Source organism: Zootoca vivipara, chromosome 11, assembly GCF_963506605.1.
Source record: "Zootoca vivipara chromosome 11, rZooViv1.1, whole genome shotgun sequence".
Classification (NCBI taxonomy): Eukaryota; Metazoa; Chordata; class Lepidosauria; order Squamata; family Lacertidae; genus Zootoca; species Zootoca vivipara.
Window position 1 is genome coordinate 48,712,713 of NC_083286.1, and position 22,268 is coordinate 48,734,980.

Consider the following 22,268-nt stretch of genomic DNA (forward strand, 5'->3'; position numbering starts at 1 on the left):
TGTTAACATTGTTAAATAGAAGGTAAGTGGAAAGCAGTCAGTTTTCATATATGGCGGTGCAATGGGTCATTGAGTTTGGCTGTAAGCCAGAAGGCTGTGGTGGCTTGAGCCCACCCAGGGAGAGATGTGGGCAGGATTCCTGCATTGCAGGGGGTTGGACTAGATGACTCTTGGGAACCCTTCCAAACTCTATGACGATAAAGCAGAAACACACCAGGGAGCCTGCTCATATTTCTCAGGATAAGCACTTTGTCTTCTCTCTGCATATTAACGCCTGTTTTGCCTTTCCAGGAGATGAACTCCTCGAAGTTAACGGAGAGTCCTTGCAAGGACTGACCCACCAGAAAGCCATTCAAACGTTTAAGGTAACATAACTTCAGGCAGGACCTTCCAGCAGTAGCAGATGATGGGCTGGAGCAGAAACATGGATTCTGCCCAAAATAATTCTATTTCCATGGCTGCCCTTTAAGTGTCTGGATCTCAGTTTCATCACATGGTGGCTTCGTTTAGACGAGAAAGGAGCCATGCTTCCCCTGAGCCACTGGGAAAGCAGGACCCTGGACTAGATAGGCCACTGGCTTGATCCTGCAGGGCTTTTCTTGAATTCTCACAGTATGTTTTTATGTTTCCCTGTCACAGTGGGAATATTAACTCATCCTTACATATTTAGATGTCTGTCCGAGGCCTTGGCTTTTATCAGGGGATGATAATGCCACCTTAAGTTCCACGATGAAAGAAAAGTGGGAAATAAATATAGTTATAATAATAAACATAATGGTAAACGTAACAAACTGTACTCTTGCCTCTTTAGCAACTCAAGAAAGGTGTGGTGACCCTCACCGTCCGGACCAGACTTCGCAGCCCAAGCCTTACCCCATGTCCTATGCCTACGTTACTGAGCCGTTCCAGCTTACCAAGCTCTTCTGCCAGCGCAGGACCCCCTTTGCCCGGCTGCGAAGATGCAGATGTTTCCACTGCAAATCGCAAGGGGCCTGGTCCCAAGGACAGGATTGTCATGGAAGTGACTCTCAATAAAGGTTTGAGGAAACTTTGACTGCTATTTACAAAGGGTTGTGGAGGATCACACAAACCTTGTGGGCATTGGGGCTTTTTTGGAGGACAGGGAACCCAAAAACGGTGCCTACTTTAGAGAAGGAGTAGGCAGACTTAAAAGTTTGAGAAATCTCTCTTGATTTTCTTCTATAACCTTGAGATCCACCAACCAGAGCCCGTGCCTCTGAGCACATTCTCAACTGGGATGTTAGAAAGCAGCTGTTTCCATTCTGACCCTCATTCGTCACAATCAGCGCAGTCTCCTTTCTGCTGCAGTTCGGATTGCAAACTGCTGTGGCAGTGTAGAGAACTGAAGTTACGATTGGAAAAATGAGAAACAGAGAGAGCCCAAATTTAACAAATTCATCCATCGCAAACGTGTCATTGCCAACAGGTTTTCTTCTTTGGCAACATATTTTCTTCAATCACATGCTTTTCTCTGTAAAGGGTAAAGCCTTGGATTAAGTGAAAATGGAGGCTCAGGATGAACCCACCAGGAAACCACACAAGTGGTGAAATATTAATAACCTTCTGTGGGGGAAGCCAAGGGAGACAGGCAGAAATAGAATCATATACCTGCTGCTGTACCGGAAGCAGCAGCTCACCTGGGGAGTGGAGACCCAGTGCTAACTTCCCAGAAGCAGTGTTACTGCCCCCTATTGGAAATTTTAGGTGCACCAGCAGAGCCAAAGCAGTGCTTCTGCCATTGCACCCACAAACCTCTGATCTCGCTGTCAGTTTGCCCCTTCTCCTTCCCAGTTAGTGGCAGCGACCCCTGCTGCCAGAAAGCTAACATTGCAACTACACCTCGCTGTGTGGGCTGTTTCTATGTTGTACCAGCTGAACTAACCCCACCCCTACCACAAACTGACCTATGTGAGGGAACTCAGCTGAAGGGCACCATCACATGCCTGCTTCAGAGTTGACTCTTGCTAAAATCCTGGTTTTCGCCCTGTTTCCCTTTTCTCTTGCCCTCCCTTTCCAAGTCCTCATCCTCATGGGTCCCTTTGTGAGTTTCAATTTTTAAAGAGATCGTTCTTATAGAATGATAGCCTTTTATAAATGTAGTGAGCTGCTTTGGGAACTCCTCTAAAAAACAAGAATTACCAATCCAGTAAACAAACAAACAAGCCATGTGAATGAAAACAGTTCAAATCTGGTTTAAATTTATAGTTCATGTAACCCCCCTGGTCAACTTTTGTCAAGAATTTTCGCTGGAAGCAGCGACATTTTTGCATTGAGAGAGTACACTCAATTATTAAAAGCTTGGGAGTAAGGACTCTACATGTTCACATTGGAAACTGACATGGAAAGACTTTGTAATGGGCTTTCTATTATTTAAATTTGCTCTTGGGCATAAGCACAGATGGGGGGTGGGGGAGAAGAAATGAACATAAAGTCAAATGTTTAAATAGACCACTGTGAAATTCTCTCATTCCCCACCAACTTCCAGAAGGCCTATTCTGTGGGGAAATCCAGGATAATAGACTTTATTCAACTAGTAGGATTATTAGGGTGCTTCCAAACTGTTGCTGCTTTCACGGGAAATTCAATCACATGCCAGAAAATTCAGGTTGCACCATTATAACTGACTGGGAAGTCTCACGCAACCAACCTGCTTCCTTTAACAGACCAGACCATTTGCAATAAGAACAGTGATGGGACAAAATAAAAAAAATTCCTTCAGTAGCACCTTAAAGACCAACTAAGTTTTTATTTTGGTATGAGCTTTCTTCTGAAGAAGTGTGCATGCACACGAAAGCTCATACCAAAATAAAAACTTAGTTGGTCTTTGAGGTGCTACTGAAGGAATTTTTTTTATTTTGCTTCGACTCAGACCAACACGGCTACCTACCTGTAACTAGTGATGGGACAATCACTGAAAAACATCATCTCACTTACCTGCAAAAAAAGTCGGTATATATGCTCATTAAATAGTTAATTTACCTATTCTCCCTTGCAAACAAATCTGGAAGCACCCAGTAACCTGTTAAGGCAAGGTTTTTGCACCCCAGATAATTTTTTTTAAAAAAATTAACATATACACAGTCTTATAAGTAGCCTATAAGGAACAAACCGTAATAATTGCCGGTGTCCATTGTGATCATTGCAATAAAGAGTGCAATAATCTTTGCTCTTTGTTTCAGAACCAGGTGTTGGGCTGGGCATTGGTGTTTGCTGCCTCACACTGGAGAACAGCCTTCCAGGAATTTATATCCACAGCCTGGCCCCAGGATCAGTGGCGAAGATGGATGGAAGGTTAAGGTTAGTCAACCACAAATATTGTTATGCTGATGTCAGTGTACGGTCAATATGGGTGCGGTTGTTTTGGTTTTCCCAATGTAATGCCTATATATTTGGTTCGAAAAATGGGTTCCCAGTGATACCATTGGGAATACAAAGGCGCCTACCGGCCTCCATGCACCTCACGTGGTCTAAGTGGTGTTATGGCATCCTGGGTTCTGATACAGAAGAAAGGTGGGATATAAACATAAGAAAGTAAAAATTGCTGCCAAATTTCATTTGGCGGTGGTGAGGAAGGCTTGCACCAGCCTGCTTGTTAAGCTTTAGACACTGTTATAAGCATACACACCTGATGTTTCTCATTTTGGGAGCCATGGGATCTGCATTGCCTGTGGCTCCCAGTGGCCCTGGGCATTTCGTGCATGGTGATTTCATACAGCTGTGATCTAACTTCGCACGGAGTCTTAATTGCCAGATAAGTTTGGGAAAACAAGAGAGAGGACAGTAAGGAATCACAATAGGGGGTGTGTTTGTGTGTGAGTCAAAAGAATTGGTTGAGCTGGACTCAAACCGCCAAGGGCTTAGAGGATCGCATTGTAGAAATCCTCATTTTGAATTTTCTTTTTTTTGAGGCTCAACCCATCCCCACATCTCTGCCATAAATGCATCAGCTGGCCGGCCAATCCTCCCCTATTATATGGGAATAATCATATTGACCTACCTTACAAGGCTGTTGTTGGGGTTATTGATAAAATTTGTTTTGCTTTTATTTATTTTAGTTCCCCCGCACCCCTTTTTTAATTCTACTTTTCAGAGCCCAAACACACACACACACACACACACACACACACACACACACACACGTAAAACTAAAACTGCAGCAGAAAACACACCCTAGTCTGCACCAGCAGTCCAGATAAAACAAATGAAAGAATTTTATAGGATATAAAAAGGAAAAAGCAGCCATAATTTAAAATATAGCTCAACATCTTTAACTAAAAGCAGATTGAAATGAAAAGATATTAAAGCCTGGGGCCAATTCTTTCCTTGAAGAATTGTCCAACTCCATATGTGCCCACTGGACCACTTCAGTCTGTGGAACTGACCCTTTTACACACAATGTCCGTTGCACACTTGAGAGAAACCAATCTTTCAGTGTGACAGCATCCATTCACTGGAACTCCTTGCCTATTAATATTAGGCAGGCAACTTTCTTGTACTGCTTTCAGCATATGCTAAACATCTTTTTGTTTAGGCAAGCCTGCTCAGATATGTAATTTTATTGTGTTTGTTTGTTTGTTTGTTTGTTTGTTTGTTTGTTTTAAAACCGTCTGTTTTTCTAATTTTATTCTATCCGGTGTTTTCAAGGTATACTTTCATCACAGCTTTTTAAAAAATGAACATGTCATGCTATTTTATGTAAACTGCTTAGTTATACGTTTTGATTAAGCAAGTACATAAATCTTGCCAAGAAAAAATAAATGAAATAAAGACCTGCCGAGGGAGTTCCATAGGTAGAGGGATACCACTGAAAAGGCCTCACCTCCTGTTTAATTGGCTCTGCTGAAAGGCCTACAAGCAGGGCCTCTATGGCCAATCTTAAGGCATAGACCATGGGTAGGCAAACTAAGACCCGGGGGCCGGATCCGGCCCAATCACCTTCTCAATCCAGCCTGCAGACAGTCCGGGAATCAGCATGTTTTTACATGAGTAGAATGTGTGCTTTTATTTAAAATGCATCTCTGCATCTCTGGATTATTTGTGGGGCATAGGAATTTGTTCAATTTCCCCCCCCCCAAAATATAGTCCGGCCCCCCACAAGGTCTGAGGGACAGTGGATAAAAGCAATTCCTGGACTCAGCAGTTGGTGTGTGTTTGCACCCTGTCAGAATGCTTACGCCTTATCAGCTGACATGTTAAACTGCATGTGTTTGTTCCCTTAGCCGTGGGGATCAGATGCTGGAAGCATATTCGGTCAGTTTGCGTCATGCGGCTCTGAGCGAAGCATATGCCGTTTTGAGCGAATGCGGCCCTGGCCCAGTTAGCCTTATCATTAGCCGCCATCCCAACCCAAAGGTAAGGAGACATGCAGCCTGGGCCATTACTGCCCCACACCTTTATTATCCTCAAATGTCTGAAATAGGTGCACATGTAGAAATACTTTATTGCAACAGGTCATCCATGCTTCTTCATCCAAATGTGTCATTAAGCTTAATTCCCAGCAGTTCCAGTTGGGGGGGGGGTTGTGACCCCCTTTAAAATCAATGTAAGTGTTGCTGCTACAAGTTTCCATCCAGTGGATTTGAACCTATCTCACAACCCCAAAGTAAAACCCCTGCATCTCTCCTTCCTATAAGGCCCTTCTCCATCCTGTATCCTATCTCTGTACTATAAGATAGGATGCAGGATGGAGAAGGGCCTTTTTGGTGTTGGCACTTAAGCTGTAGAAAGCAAAGGCGTGGCAGGCCTTAGGCTGGCACAGCTATTAGAGCATTGCCTAGTGTGTTTTGACCAGTGATCCTCCTCAGGAGCGAAAGGTGTCCATATTTCCTACTCATATATCCTGCTTCTTGGAGGAAGTTGTTTTAATTGGTGTACCAGAATGTGACAGGTTTGTCCTTCTCCCAAAAGCAATGCTGGGAGGGAAAAGCAGTGTCCATTGAATGCAAACTTTTCATTCCTTGAGCAAGGTGCTCTCCCACCTCCCAGCAGCTGATTGAGGCATGCTTTGCTCCAGCAAAGGGATAATCCAGAGCTCCCTTTCAGTTCCTGTTTGTTCCTTTAAAGTTCTGCCCTTATCCACTACCCACCTGGTGTCCTGTCCAATGTCACACGTGGGGCGAGTGGGCATGGCTTCTCAAAATGTTCTGGCTTGCCACGTTTGGCCTATGAGCCAAAGATTCCCCACCCCTGATACAGGAAAACATCCTTCCCCAGGAAATTCCACAAAGCCCACTTCTGTAGCTTGTAAGTAAAGTCCTTCATATTTCAGAGAGTGCCTTGTGTTTTGGAGCGGATCTTTTCCCATTATTTTGCAATTTGCTCTTTTCAGGTTTCATTTCTGTTGAACTTGTCTAGTTTTACATGAAAACATTGTTTATTTTCATTTTTGCTTGTTTAAAGCATTTATACCCTGCTCTTTAAGCCCCAAAGGCTCTCAGTGCATATTAATGATGACGATTCATGCATATGCAAATACAAGAGGTATCCTTCTTTAACAATCCATGTTTTTATAGCTAATCCACATTCCATCGCACAGAATGTTTTTGTTACCATATTACCTGGTATTGGGTTTTTTATGCCCTTCCAAAACCATTACCACAAAATATATTTTTCTCCCTTTTTTTCATTACTCTGAGTGAATGTGACATTAAAACCTCATTTAAACTGCTGAGTTTGCTTGGGGTTAATTCTGTTCTTCTCTATTCAACAAAGTTCTGATTTCTGACCCACCCACGTGCCTAATTTTAATTCTCGAAAGAGGCATTTGATTTCCACTGGCCTCACAAACCACAAAAGTTGATTATGCATTTCAATTTCTTTCCAGCTCCCACATTTAAATCCAAACACTGTACACTGTATTGTTTATGGGGAGTAAAAGTATCCGAGGCTTGGGTGGGCAGTTAAAAATCAAACCCACAGACCACCAATTTCATTTTGGTTTTTTTAAAAAAATAAGTATGGATTTTATTAATGTGTATCTCAGAGCATACAAAATAATCTACAGCCAACAAGATATGGACAAGCTGCTTGAAGAAGCACAGTGACCACCTGCCTCCTTGACCTCATGCCCATATGGGCTTCTTAGAACAAGCCATAGGGAGTTGGGTGGGTGGGTCCAGGGAGGGAGTAATACCATCTGCCTTGAAGGAAGTGGTGGTGCAGTCCCTAGAAGACCACCCTAGAAGCAGGAGTGTTAAATGACTTTGGCCCCAGTTGCAAATACCCCCTTTCTGGGCAAGGCTCTTGAGAAAGTAGTTGCAGTCTAGCTTCTGGCATGGAGGAAGCTGGTTATTTGCATCTATTGCAGTCTGGCTTCAGGGCTGGTTATGGCACTGAAACTGCCTTGGCCACTTTTGTTGGTGACATTTATCAACATAAGGGAGAGAAATGGGGGGGGGCTGCATTCCTGCTCATTCTCCTTGATTTCTCTATAGCTGTTACTTCTGTGGACCATAGCATCCTTCTGGAGGTGGGGATTAGGGGTGCTGTGTTTCAGTGGTTCTGCTTCAACCTCCAGGAATGTGGCTCAGGGTTCCATATTGTCCCCTTTGTTATTTATCGTCCACTCATCTGACTGGGTTGCCCCAACCACTCTGAGCAGTTTCCAACCGAATATAAAAGCCACACATGATACATCAAACATTAAAAACTTCCCCATACAGGGCTGCCTTCAGATACCTACAGAAGGTCATACAGTGGTACCTCGGTTTGCGACCGCAATCTGTCTCCGCGGAGGTGGTTGCTCGCCGAAGCGGTCAATCCTGAAGGCATGCTTCTGCGCGTGCGCGAAGTGCCAATAGAGCGCTTCTGCGCACGCATGCTCTATCTCTCTGTTCCATCTGAATGAGGAGAGGCGGTTGAGGTGTTTAGACTATGTTTGGAGGTCATGTTGGGTTGGATATGGGCCAGTAAACTGAAGCTGAATCCAGAAGAGACAGGTGTCCAAAATAAATTCTCACATCCAGGAGGTACGGAAGTAGCCCGCACTGAATGGGATTACATTCCTCTGAAATGGCAGATTTGCAGTTTGGGAGTGCTCCTAGTTTCAACCAGAGGCTCAGCTGGCCTTTGTGGCTAGGAGCACCTTTTTCCAGCTATGACTGGCTCACCAGTTGTGGTGCCTTTTGGACAAAGCAATTGTACTCCATACTCTGATAACGTCCTGATTGGATTATTGCAATCAGCTGTATGTGCTTGGAGATTACTTGGGACCTTCAATTTCAACATAACAGACAAGTTATTGGCTGGGGTTGCATCTAGATATAAAAATATGTATAATAAATAATCAAGGACCAGAAACGATGAAGTGAGCATCCTTTGCTGTATAAACTTTAGTGCACTTTTTTCAACTTCATGTTAGGTTTCTGAACAAGAAATGGACGAAGCCATTGCCCGCACCACCACTCAGAGAGAAAGCAAGGATACTTCTTCCCCTCACACCACAGGTACAAGCTCATTTGCTTTTAACACTGCATCCTATCGGTCTGTTATTTACTCCAGAGGTCGGCTAAAGTTTATGGACCTATGGGTGCACTTGGAATTTTGAGAGAGTGTCATGAGCAATGCCCTCTCCTTCCCCCTCAGGTCACCTTCCTCTCCCACCTACAGGAAAAAAAGTTCAGTTTCCCAGGGGCTCTGGGTAAAGGTAGATCAAGTAGGATTAAAACAGGCCCTCTTCCGTTTCTGTGCTTTTACATGGGATGAAAAGCACCACAAAAATGCTCTTTATCTAAGGCATAAATCCTCATTAATTTTTATATAGGATGACAACAAAACCATAGCCCCTCCAAAAACAAAACAAAAAAATGATTAGGCAAAGTAAGGAGAATTGTTGATGTACCAGTTGTAGCTGGGCCACGCCAGAGATTTCTTTGGGTAGATCTACTCAGTTATTGCCACAACACAGTATCTCAACAGACTGGCTGTTAGATTCTCAGCTCTTCCAAATATTGAATATGATTTGTTAGATGTTACTTCTCAAGGAGTGGGGCTCCTTACTCTGGGGTCCTGAACAGTCACATGTTGTACATTGACATGTTGACCCCCAAGATATTGAACACCTCGCCATGCACAGACTCCAGTTAGATTTATAATAATGGCTTATGTGCAAATAGTTTTCCAATCTGAAATCTTCACTGTCTAACCAAATTGTATTCAACAGGGAATCTGCCCAAAAGCCCATCGCCTAGTGTGAAGTCCAAGCAGGCAGAAGCCTCCTCGCCCTTGAGCTGGACAATGAAGCGTTTCTTGGAGCCAGGGAGCCGGGTAAAAGAATTGAAATTCAACAATACGATTGTGTTTTGAGTGTGAACTTCAGTGGATCATGATATTGCTTGGGGGAAACCTGGTGCTTCCTCACACACATACCCACTTTTGGGAGCATCCTGGGGAAGTGGCTAAAAATATAAATTTGTTAAGACATCTTCAATCCAAAAGCCAGCCCCTCAAACATATGTTGACTGCCAACATACCATACAACTAAAGCCCATGTCTTCTCCCAAAGAATCCTGGATATTGTAGTTTACTCCTCACAGAGCTACAATTCCTTTCACCGTTGACAAACTATTTCCCCCAGGATTCTTTAGGGGCAGTCATGTGCTCCAGCTCTACCCTTGAAGCTGTTGTGGGAAGGGGAGCCAGCATAGAAGAGCCTAGGGCTTGCCGACCAGAAGGTTGGCGGTTCGAATCCCTGTGATGGGGTGAGCTCCCGTTGCTCGGTCCCAGCTCCTGCCAACCTAGCAGTTCGAAAGCACGTCAAAGTGCAAGTAGATAAATAGGTACCGCTACAGCGGGAAGGTAAATGGCGTTTCCGTGAGCTGCTCTGGTTCGCCAGAAGCGGCTTTGTCATGCTGGCCACATGACCTGGAAGCTGTAAGCTGGCTCCCTCGGCCAATAACGCGAGATGAGCGCCGCAACCCCAGAGTCGGTCACGACTGGACCTTTACCTTACCTAACAGTGTGCCAAAGCACAGAGGATTGTACCTCGGTTTACAAACACAATTGGTTCCAGAAGTCTGTACTTAAACTGAAGCATATTTAACTGAAGCGAACTTTCCCATTGAAAGTAATGGAAAGTGGATTAATCCGTAACAGATGGGTCCGCGGAGTACTCAACCTGAAGCGTACTTAACCTGAGGTATGAGTGTAATTGGTTCTGAAAGTCCGTACTTAACCTGAAGCATACTTAACCTGAAGTGAACTTTCCCATTGAAAGTAATGGAAAGTGGATTAATCCATTCTAGACAGGTCCGCGGAGTACTCAAACTGAAAATACTCAAACCGAGGTGTACTTAAACCGAGGTATGACTGTTTTAAAATAAGAAGAAGCCTGTTGCATCACACCAAAGGCCACTCCAGACCAGAATACTGTTCCCACAGTGGCCAACCAGTTGCCCATGGGAAGCCTGTTTTAATCTTTAAAAGCCTGCTGAAAACTTTTACGTGCTGCCCAGCTAATGCAGGCAACGAAGAAAACATCTTTCCAGAGCAGTTAGCTGGTTTTCTCTGACTTTTAAATGTTTGTGGTTTTTTATTGTCTATAGATATTCTTGTTGTAAACTTTTATATATATATATAATTTCAAAAATAAAAATAAAAATTGGCACTGTTCTAATTGACTATCCTACATCCCCCCGGGGGGACTTTATTTCAGCAGGGATCCATCAATTCTGAAATTGAGTTTCCCCAATACTTCTTACAAGACGGAGCAAGCCAGCTGCCACTTTCAGAGACTACAATAACTGGCTCTAGCGATGAGGAGCCGCTCCGGCCAAAGAGTGGGAGCAGCTCTGTAGATGAATGTTTTCCTTCTCCTGGTATTCCAGGTAAGCCCAAGTGACAATGTATGGAAATTGAAAGATGCTTGATGGTTACTCCCTTTGTTACTGCCTTTTTTACGCATTGTCTTGAGTTTCTGGCTTGGAAGAGGATGAGGATATCAATTCAATCAATATACTTTATTCGACCGATAGTCTGAAACAAAAAACATTTCTCAATACAAAGATAAACATATAAAACTGAAGGCATCAGAGGGATATATAAAAATATAAAACTGAAGGCATCAGAGGGACACACAAATGGGGTATGACCGCGCCACTAAACCTCCCACAGATAACCCACATCAAGACATTCGATTATACGTTTCCGACACTTGAGCGCCAGGAAGAGGAATTTAGCCACTGAGAAGGTTATTTTCCCAGTGGGCTTGTTTAGCAAATATGCTGCCTGCCGTTCTCTTGGTCGGGAACTAAACTGAGATAAATACGAGTCTATAAGATATTGCCTTAAATCATTATAAAAGGGACAACTCAGTAGAATGTGTTCTGTGGATTCTACCTCACCCAAGGCACAATGGCACATTCTCTGACCGTATGGGACTCCTCCAAATCTTCCCCTCAAAACCGCCGAATCAAGGACATTCAGTCTAGCCGCAGTAATTAGTCTGCGGTATTCCACGTAGTGGATATCCGCCAGGTAACGGGCTGGTGCAGACCGATACACCTGCTCCCCTAAAAACATCCCAGATTTCACATGGGCTATGTCCTCCTGTCTGGCGATATCCCCCAATCTCTGAGCGATCATCGCTTTAGCGCGGCTGTATGTCATGGACTCAATATAAAGGGAGGACAGACCGCACTTTTGCACTTCCTCTACCACTTCCCTTTCCCATGGAGATTTAAAATTATCCCTCAGAATCAGGGATATCCTGATTAGAGGATGAGAATATCCAAATTAGAGCAAAGCAACATCTCCCATCAGCATGAGGATTTCTGCTTATGCAACAGGACTTCTCACCTTCTTTCCCTTGCAACCCCTAAATCTGTTTCCCCAACCCTCCAGGAATCAGCCCCGCCCCCGGGGGCAGTAGATAAGCAGAACAAAGGAAAAGGAGTCTTCTTACCAGTTAGAAACTTTAACAACCACAGTGAGAGAACAAAGAACCCATCTTCTAGAATGGTGGTGCTCCCAATTAAGGATCCCACCCCCTTTCATCCCTATATCTACATCATTCCTACGTCTTGTAATCTGAGCTTGTCCCCTCTGTGCTTTGTGTGCTTTCTGTTCTTCCAGTTTGAGCACTCCTTGATCTTGGGGAGAGCGGAGGAATGCTTTCCAGACACAGTGAATCTGTTAACCCTCTCTCTCCCAGTGTTACCTCTCGTAGCTGTTCCCCATCCAGAATTTCCCAGCTTCTGCCTTCTGAACTATGCCCCTCTGCAAACCACTGTTCCAAATTTATACTGTCCTCCTGCTCCTGGGAAGATTCAGGATCAGGGGGAGGCTCCCACCATTCCTCCTCAGCGCAGCCCTCCTCAGAACAATCCCTGACATCGGAGCAGATTTGGGGAGCACATGGGGGGGGGGGAGAAGTCTTGTTGCACTATCAAAAATCCTTGCACTGATGGGACATGTTGGTTGGCTACCACCAATTTTCTGATGCTTGTGTTTTTTGTTTTGTCATTAAGTTACAAAATCATAATTCCATGCATTCTTCCCTAGCTACCAAAGAATCAGGCATATGTGAATCACCGAGGAGTGGAAACAACTCACCTGGTCCCATCAACAAGCAAAGGGAGAATGCTACCCGGCACGTTAGCTTCAGCGATAGCCCCAAAGGTCCGCGTACCTCCTTCCAGAGGCAGCGGAGACTTGCTTTCTATGACGGTGACGCAAGCGACGAGGATGAGTTTTCCAAACAAGATGGCGCTCGGCTACAAGGGGGACCAAGGCCCAAAGGCCAGAGGAAGGCAGAGGGCAACTGTGAGCTTGCCATTGCAACTTCTCCTGTCCAAGGTGGTGCTACAAACCTGGAGAGAGAACCGGGGACAAATTTGCACAACGATTCAGCTGTCGCCGGCTTTAGGGATTCATCAGACAGCGCTGCTGAGCACACAACAGACTCCCCTTTCCTCCCAGTCAAATCATTTGATTACGCAAACGTGCCCGAGCTTCACCCAGAACACCAAAGCTTGAAGGAGTTTCGGGAGGCACAGCTGGAATCCAAGAGATCGCCTAAGCTGGAGCACAAAGCCGTCACTCGAGTCAAAAGCCTGATGAGCATCGAATACCATGGCATCCCGCGGCAGAAGAACGAGGAGCACAGCGCTTCCGATAGAGCCAGCGGGAGGATGCTTCCACATCTCCAGAAGAGCGAAACGCAGGAGAGTCCTCTTGGGCAGAGCCACCCTGAAGCAGTTACCTTAACTCGGAATGAAAATGAATTGTTTGGCCTTGACCTGCAAATCCATGCCATCCCCTTGCGTGTCGTGATAACAGGCTTGCGGCCGGGAGGAGTGGCTGAAAGGGTATACTCGCGTTGAACTTTCCCTGCTTTTTGCATTTCCCGATAGGGTATCAGTACTGAAGGAAGCTCGGCATATGCAAGGAAATTTAGGGTGCAGTTAAGTCTTATTGAGCATTGACCTCAGCAGGGCTTCCTTTTGAATAAACATATATAGGGTGATGCTATTAAAGAGTTATATTCATGGGCGGCGTTAATTTTGTGAGCCTTCCAGTTTCTTCAACCGCTGCAAAAGATGCTGTTATTAATGGGAGGTCTTGGCTGCACATACCTATCCTAGCTGGCTTATACTAAAGAGTCAATGGGGGAAATACGCTGTTCCGAATGAATCCATTTTTGTAATTGCAGCAGTGATCATTGCTGCTCTGCCAGTTTTGCGGAATGAGTGATTGGAGCCGTATAGAGAGCAAGTCATTTAGAAGCAGAAATTATTAAATTTTAAAAGGCCCGCAACTCCTTGAGAAGGAAGAACAACTGGGCTGCCATTTAAGTTTAAAAAATTTAGCTCGTGATTATTTATTCATCTCTTTTACCTAGGCTTGTGGTTTTCAAATTACTATGAAGAGGGCCCCCTTTTGGAAGCCAACAGTAACTCATCAAAACAAGAAATAGAGGCATCTGATGACATAGGTGGCATTAGTAAAAATAAAAGAGCAAATTTGTGAATGATAAGTTTATCTATGCTATTAGCCATGCCAAACCTGCTCTGCTTTCCTTTGGACCACATCAGCAAAGCCAGGGGGGGGGGTCTTGTCATCCGGGCAGCCCAGGACCTCAGTACACACTGCCCAGGCTTGGGCACTGTGGAAAGTCACTTCAGTGCTGCTAACACCGTGGTTTGACTTGTTCCCTGGAGGCGCATACCATTGTCTCTTGAGACAGAGGGATGCCAACATAGCCATGATAATTTGTAATATTCTGTGTTCAGAGCCAGCCTATCAGTGAGCTCTAGATGGTGGGGTCAAGTAACAGGGACAGGCCCATTGTCTTCCTGCCTGACTTTTCAGCTTCTCAGAGACATTTGGCTGGTGGCTGGCTGTTGGACACAACATGCCGGAATAGTTGAGTTCTACAGTCTTGATATAGCAAGGTTAGTTATTGGCTGCATTCAGGTGTAGGCAACATAGTGCCCTCCAGAAGTTCTTGGGCTGCAAGTTCCACCATCTCTGACCATGCTGACGGGCTGATGGGAGTTGTAGTCTAACAACATAGAGAAGGCACCATTTTGGCTGCCCCTGTGCTAAACCATGTCTTAGCTTTATTATGCCCTCTGAATTATTTCCTCTGATACCACTCCTAACTGCAATTTTAACAGGCGTCTATGGGGAAGCTGGTTCCGGGAGATGAGATCCTTGCCATCAACGGAGACCCAATCCATGGGTTCTCTTACGAGGAAATCTGCGAATACGTAGGACGTCTTCCCACATCCATTACACTGGACATCCAGAAAGCTGTTGCTGGTAAGAGGTTTGCTTCTCTTTTGGTACTGTGAGCTTTAGCTGGGGCAGGCGATCAGTAAATCTGTGCAGTTATATGCTGTGTGTGTGTGTGTATTCTCTAGGTAAGGAAGGAAAGGGGAGTTTTAAAAAAGAAGTATAAACCAAAGCATCCCTTTACTGTTACACAGGGAGATACAGAGAAAATGCTGTGATGTTTTTCCTTACAGTCAAGCAAGCTGTAAATTTTATGAAATAAACAACACGACATTAGCAGCTGTCCAATAATTATTTTTTTAAAAGTAGATAATAGCTGGGGTGGGGTGGGGTGGAAAGACCCAAGTCAGGGAGAGGACGGTTACAACCCTTTCACTCTTATCACAGTGTCAATCTAGATTGGGGGCCCCACCACAGCTGCTATTTGCATTGAGAGGAAATCACTGGTGGGAACTTTCCTTTGGATGCAAACTGTTCTGGAGTGTGACCGTGACAGAGGCAAAGGGTTAAAGCTTCCCCCATGCTGCAATCTCAAACAGAGGGTGGTGGACAGCAGTTGCTATTTGCAGGAACAATGTCATGTTTGATTTGGCCCCAAAAAGCTTCCACATATGCATGCCAACATAGAAAAATCTCTTCGGTGGTACTCACTTGGGGGCAAAAGTGAGCTCCACTCCAGTTTTTCTAATGTGCAAGTTACATCTTGTTGTCAATAAACTGCCTTACAGTGGGTCTCCCAGTCTCAAGTGTTAAACCTTCCACTATTTTACAGCAACAAAGTTTACACTAAGGCGGCAATCCTGAGACTTACTTTCCTGAAAGTAAGGCCCACTGGAAATAGTGGGGCTTGCTTCTGAGTAAACTTGCATTGGATTGCACCATGAGAGTCAGATGCTGCTCCCCTGAGTGATAAATATACGCTAAGAAGATAAGAGCCTTGAAGGATCAGACCAAAGATCTATCTAGTCCAGGAATCCTGTTTCCAGCAGTGGCCAATCAGAAGCCTCCAGGACGCCCACAGGGTTGGGGTAGGGCCATGAAGACAATAACCCCTTCTGCTATTGCTCCCCAGTGATTTGCCATTCAGAGACTGACCTTGTAGCATGGCCACAATAGCCATTTCACAAAATGAAACTATTTTCTTTATTTGTTTAAATCCATTCATTCATTCATTTACTTGTGGGTTTGCATACTGCCCTTTAACATCAGCACCCAGAGTGCTTTACAAGTAAACAAATGAAATGTGACAGGACAAAATAAAAATACAATCCAAAACTCAAGAACAGTGCTTTAAATCCACACGCTGTAGCCAACTCAGTTTTAAGCAGAGTAGACCCACTGAAATTAACGGATCTGAATTAATCAAATACTTTACTTCAGTGGGACTGCCCTGGGTATGGCTAGCATTCGATACAAGCAATATAATTTTTCTTTTTTTAAAAAAGGCTGAAAAATATAAAGTTCTTTGTACGGCACCAGAAAGATAATCTGTAATGCATTTTAGGCTTAGATGTCCAAAATCCCGCCCAGGGACCTAATCCGGCCCCTGTGGCAGTTTATCTCCTGGGTTAAAAGAAAAAGCTGAAGAACTTCAACCCTTCCAAAAAGCTCAACGACTTCAATCCTAAAATCCTAAAAAAAGGTCAACAACTTTGTTCGGCCCACACACATGTTAACTTCATCAAATCTGGTCCGCTTTGGAAAAAAGTTTGGACACCCCTGGCTTAGATGATCACAGTAGATAACCTTTTAAAGATAATAATAAAAGCAACATTCAGATAAAATTAATTTGCAACTAAAGACTATGATAAATCAGAATTACCTCAAGGGATGTGTGGAAGAGCTGTCACAAATTAGAAACCACAGGCAGAGTCTGCTTCATGCTTATCAGTGGCAAAATACATTCACTGGTCAAATGTATTTTCACATTCAGCTAGATGTGAAATAAATGAAGAGAGTTTTTATTTACAAATGTAAAACAAATGCTTTTTTTAATAATAAAAAAATGCTGCACGGGGTGTTTAGGCAGTGCTTCAACTGAAGTGGAACACTAGCTGCTTGCTGTTCATAGTGACCATAGGGAATCCCTCAATATTTAGCGCTGAAATCCTACATGCAGTCCCATAAGACGTTGCACCTGGTTTAGAGGCACTCCAGAGGTGCTTCTGAGTTCTAAGTTTCCTCACATCAGGCCAAGATTTCCCAACATTCCTTCCAAGATGGCAACTGGGTTAGAGAGGAACAGATGCTGGCTCAATGTAACAAAAGCTTGCTGGCCCGCTTCACAAGGTCAAGGCTGCAATCCTATCCCTTCGGAATATGAAAATACTATTCATAGTGCCATTCAGACTTCCAACAGGATGCATGGTTAAAACAGAGAGGGATTTTGTTATGCTGGAGGGTTGAACTGCAAGTGTTAAGAGGCTTAAGGCAGAAAATAAAAACCGGGAAACAAAGAAATAGAATTAGTGCAAGAAAAGAGTCCGGACTATTAAATGGATGACCCCCGTTCAGATCTTAACTTGGCTTTAAGCATCCTCCTCCTCCAATGGCCTCCCTTATAGGGGTGTTGGAAGGACTACTAAGAGATAGCAGGTGTCTTGTGAAATATACTTTTAGCGCTTGGTAACATATTATGTAAGTATTTCCTGTTAGTTGGATTATATTATAACTATCTGGGAGCATGGTGATAATTGGTTGAAAGATTCCTATCCATCACTGGACTTCGGCTAGATCCTTAAAAATAAAAACCAGACACTTGCCTACTTTAGAAGGTGAAATTGGTTCTTTGCTTCCTTTTTTATGCAGCTACGAACCAATGTGCAAATCTCCTTGTATCTTCGGAGGCAGATGAAGCAGTGCAGAGAAATCCAAGCAATCTTATGATCGAAGAAGAGAGGAGCTTTGCAAACCACCAAGAACCTTTGCATGGGGGCAACCCCGATTACGTGGCAGAAGGGACAACATTGCCGTCTGATGCAAAGACCAGTGCAACACAAGCAGATTCCTCCGAAACCAGCTATGCTCAGGACCAAGAACCTTTGCACGGGGGCAACCCCGATTACATGGCAGAAGGGACAACATTGCCGTCTGATGCAAAGACCAGTGCAACACAAGCAGATTCCTCCGAAACCAGCTATGCTCAGGACCAAGAACCTTTGCACGGGGGCAACCCCGATTACGTGGCAGAAGGGACAACATTGCCGTCTGATGCAAAGACCAGTGCAACACAAGCAGATTCCTCCGAAACCAGCTATGCTCAGGACCAGGAACCTTTGCACGGGGGCAACCCCGATTACGTGGCAGAAGGGACAACATTGCCGTCTGATGCAAAGACCAGTGCAACACAAGCAGATTCCTCCGAAACAAGCTATGCTCAGGACCAGGAACCTTTGCACGGGGGCAACCCCGATTACGTGGCAGAAGGGACAACATTGCCGTCTGATGCAAAGACCAGTGCAACACAAGCAGATTCCTCCGAAACCAGCTATGCTCAGGACCAAGAACCTTTGCACAGGGGCAACCCCGATTACGTGGCAGAAGGGACAACATCGCCATCTGATGCAAAGACCAGTGCAATACAAGCAGATTCTTCCGAAACCAGCTATGCTCAGGACACTGTGGTACCATTGAGAGACATGGATGACTTCCTTGGCAAAACACCTTCCTCAGATGAAAAAGATGCTGCTAAGGGTTTGTTTATCGGGGACAGGTGTGCCTGCGAAGATGCAGATGGGAGGGGAGAAGATTCCTGTTCTCATTCTGGAACAGATATAATTAAGAATGACCTTCCAGGTAGGACTCTGAATGATGCCACTAACACACAAGAAATCTTAGGATTTTCTGTCCTGGATTCCATTAACACGAGCAAGATTTTCACTGTGAACCAAACCCGTTTGAGTAACTATTCCAGGAATTTCAGCAGTTTAAACAAAGACACCCTGGCTGGGATGGAGAGCAAAGTGCACACTGACCCAAAATCTATGTATGCTACCGCCGAGGATTCCAGTTCAGACACAGAATCTGTAGCTGAAACTCCCAGAGCTTCCCCCTCTCAGCCTGCTTGTGACAACCCCTTGGAGACCCATAAGGCAGTTGAGTCAGACGAGGAGCGAGTTGAACTTTGCTGTCTGAGTAGTGAGCAGCAACAGTTTCCTCAGGAACAGCTGGTCCCACCTACCTCCAAAGTATTCCGTCATCCACCAGAATGCAGTCCTTCAAATGGTGTTTTACAGACTGAAATCAAGGCAGAAATTGGTTCGCTGGAAGAATCCAGCGGGGCAGCCTTATTAGAAAAGCCACATTCTCCAAGGCACTTCGGTACAGAACAGGTGGCTCTATCCACAGCCTTTCCTTCTCCTTCTCAGGTTTCTCCATCTGGGATTGATAGGTTAGATCACAGCGGTGCAGTTTGCTCTGTCCATGACAATGGCCCCTTAAGGGGAGGACAGAGAATAAGCATGGAAGGCAAAGAAAGCCTTGTGGGGGCATGTGAGGCTTCCAAACGAGATGCCCAAGACATGCATTTGTGCATTACGAAAACCATAAATGGCTGGGACTGCAATTTGCTTGACAAAGACCAACCCGATAAAAAGGAGCCATTGCATACAGAAAACGACTTAGCAGCAGATGATGGCAGTCATGCGGCTGGTTGCAGTTCTGCTCTGACGAAGAAAGGAACCAGCGACTCGGGCCACTTGAACAAACCAGACAGCCATCCTGTGAACTGTACGTCACAGAGAACAGTAAACAGTCCCAAATCTCCCCTTTTGACAAAATCGAAAGATCTGAGTAAGGCTGCTGCTGCTGCTGCTCATGAATTGCCAGGAAAAAGTGAAAAGGCAAATGCCTCAAAATGTCCAAATGTCAAAACCCAAAGTCCTGGCCAGTGCAAAATGAGCACAGTAGTTGCACAAAGTCCATCCTCTTCCAAAAAACTACATCACGAAACTAGAGGGATTCCTCAGAAGAGTATAGCAGAAACTCTTTCAAATAACCAACGGAACAAGCCAGGGCCAAAGTTAAAGGGTCTTATCATTAAAAGCAAGCCCAAGACTCAGTTGGATGCCCCGAGTGCTGCTCCTGCAAAAACTGGGAGCCCTGATTCGAAGAAATCACCCCTTCCCTTCCAGTCGTCACCCAGGCTTCTCCCAAAGAAAGGCACATCGCTCCATAACTTGGCCACACATTTGGAACCACCCAGCAGGAGCCTTTCGATGGGCTCCAGGATTCTTCAACAGGATGAGGAAAATAAGCCATGTTTAGCCGTGCCTCCGGAATTGCCTCTACCTTTGCCAAATGGCGACAGGAGCAGCGTCAAAGCCAAGAAAGATAAATCCATTAGCAGTTTGGAACTTGGCGATTCTGGAACGGCAGAGAATCCTGCAGAGGAAAAAGATGCAGAGGTCACAGATCAGAGAGGTACATCGGATGAATACCACACAAGAGAAAACCCTTCCCAAATAATTACAGATTCTGAAACGACTGTCTTGAGTAACAGGACGGAAAACCATGGACTGAGTACAAGTTTGTTGAATCGCAATGGGCGTGAAATCAAGCCATTGGGATTGGATAACCCTGAGCCTTTTAAAAAAGAGTCTTCGAGCTGCCTTTGTTCCCCTACCCAGCAACGCCAACCGGGCCAAGAAATTCAGCGGACTTTCATTGAGGTGAGGCTGTCTTCTAGCTCCTTCCCACCATCCTCATTGATTCCCGAGTTGCCTCTGAGGGAGGAGGAAGGACACACTAGGTTGGCCAGCCAACCAGAAAACAATGTTCAGAACATTGAGGAAGAAAACAACAATGCATTGAAGCCTGTGACGAGGACCTACTCAGTGCCTGCCCAGCTATCAAATCATTTGAGGGAGGACAGCCATGTTATGGATTCGCCGACACATTGTGTCCAGGATATCCTGAGCAACGTTTCGTGTGAAAAGCACCCCCATTCAGAGATGGGCATGCTCAAAATGGTCCACCTCAGTCTGATGAACGGCACGAAAGATGGAACAGAGACGCCTCTCAGTGCCCCCAAATCAAACCATCAGGAATTGCCTTTGACCAATAGCAGCAGCAGAATCGCGGACAAATTGAAAACCTGCAGGAGGAATTATTACTATTATGAGCTCAACTGGCCACACGATCCCATTTCCTCTTTTTCCGTGAAACAGAGAATTAAATCGTTTGAGAACCTTGCCAATTTTGATAGGCCTCTGGTCAAAGCGATAGACATACCCTCCACCTCGCTCGGCTCAAAACTTCCTGTTGGTAGAAGGCTGTCAGGCGGTACTTCTGCAGTTTCAGCTAGCAACATCAATGACCCTGTCCAGGCACTGAGACGTAGTTTGAGTTCCCATTGTGAAAGCGAAACCCCAGCCCCTGCGCAGATGACCAAATCGTCAACCAGTGTGGCATTAATGCAACTGCAGCAGAATCCCTCTGAGAACAGCAAAGATGATGCTCATCACTTAGAAAAGGGCGAAAGGTGTGGTGCTTTGGGAGGTCCAAATTGTTTGATGCCATCTACTCCCACTGTCCGAAGAAGCAGAGCTTCAGGTGGGCACATCAGGCATGCACCCTTGTGCCGCTCTAAGATCAGGGAACTGCGGGCGTTGAGCATGCCCGACCTCGACAAGCTGTGCAGCGAGGACTTCTCTGTGGAATCTGCACCTTCTCATTTCAAAACGGAACTGGAAGTTGCCCCTGCAGCAAGACCTCTTGGCCTTCCCATTGAAACTGAATCCAGTCTGAATGAATGCCCGGGGCCCTCCAGTCTTGTTTCAGCAAGCAGGCAGCATTCGAAGGAAAGCAGCCCCTGGAACAGTAGCTGCGGCACTCCTGGGTCAGCCTCTGATGACGAAATGCTACAACACGACACTGACCCAAATAAGACACACTCGGGGAAGAGCTGGTCGATCAGGTTTGTGGCCCTGTTTCCATTACACTGGTTTTGTATCACGAGTGGGTCAGGTTCCAGAGCCTGAAATCCACACAGCAAAGCATTCCCAGAAGTCACAAGATGTAGGGTGCTTCCAGATTTTTGGGGGGTGGGGTGGGGTGTGAATTTGCAAATAGGTTAATGGACACTGGCAACAAGCTTATAGGATTCTTTCTGGAAGGGGTAAATCCAGATTAAAGGGGGGAATGGACTGGCATTTTGTGTGGATTGTACCCAAAAGTTGTATGCATGGGGAGCACTAATTCCATGATAAACACTTAGCTGGAAGCAACCCTATATTGTGGACTACAGGCTCTGCACAAAAGCATAAAAATCTTGCCTCTAGGTTATCACATTCTGTGCCACGGAAAGCTGGATTCTGCAACAGCGAGCAACTTATGCCCAGCAGAAAGCTTTGCGTGCTTCCACTTGTTTTCCTAAATTTATTCTGAAACTGTTTTGCATAATCTAGACTGGTTTTGCTAGGCATAGTGAAAGACAAGGGGGGCAGCACGGGGCACTGATGCCCCTCCACAACAGTCCTACAAACCCTATTCAGCTTCTTAAACTTTACAAGGCA

At 45.1% G+C, this 22,268-nt stretch overlaps 1 protein-coding gene across 8 annotated transcripts in view; it reads left to right on the forward strand.

The window, feature by feature from the left end:
- The window catches only part of PDZD2 (PDZ domain containing 2), a 257,816-nt gene that overhangs the window by 220,213 nt on the left and 15,335 nt on the right, over positions 1-22,268 (forward strand). For all 8 annotated transcript variants that reach the window (XM_060280336.1, XM_060280338.1, XM_060280333.1 and 5 more), the window contains 10 exons: positions 292-365; positions 812-1,037; positions 3,201-3,318; positions 5,241-5,373; positions 8,381-8,465; positions 9,182-9,285; positions 10,676-10,844; positions 12,520-13,325; positions 14,637-14,781; positions 17,563-21,670. In XM_060280336.1, the coding sequence (XP_060136319.1) occupies positions 292-365; positions 812-1,037; positions 3,201-3,318; positions 5,241-5,373; positions 8,381-8,465; positions 9,182-9,285; positions 10,676-10,844; positions 12,520-13,325; positions 14,637-14,781; positions 17,563-21,670 (5,968 nt within the window). The remainder of the gene's footprint in view (positions 1-291; positions 366-811; positions 1,038-3,200; positions 3,319-5,240; positions 5,374-8,380; positions 8,466-9,181; positions 9,286-10,675; positions 10,845-12,519; positions 13,326-14,636; positions 14,782-17,562; positions 21,671-22,268) is intronic.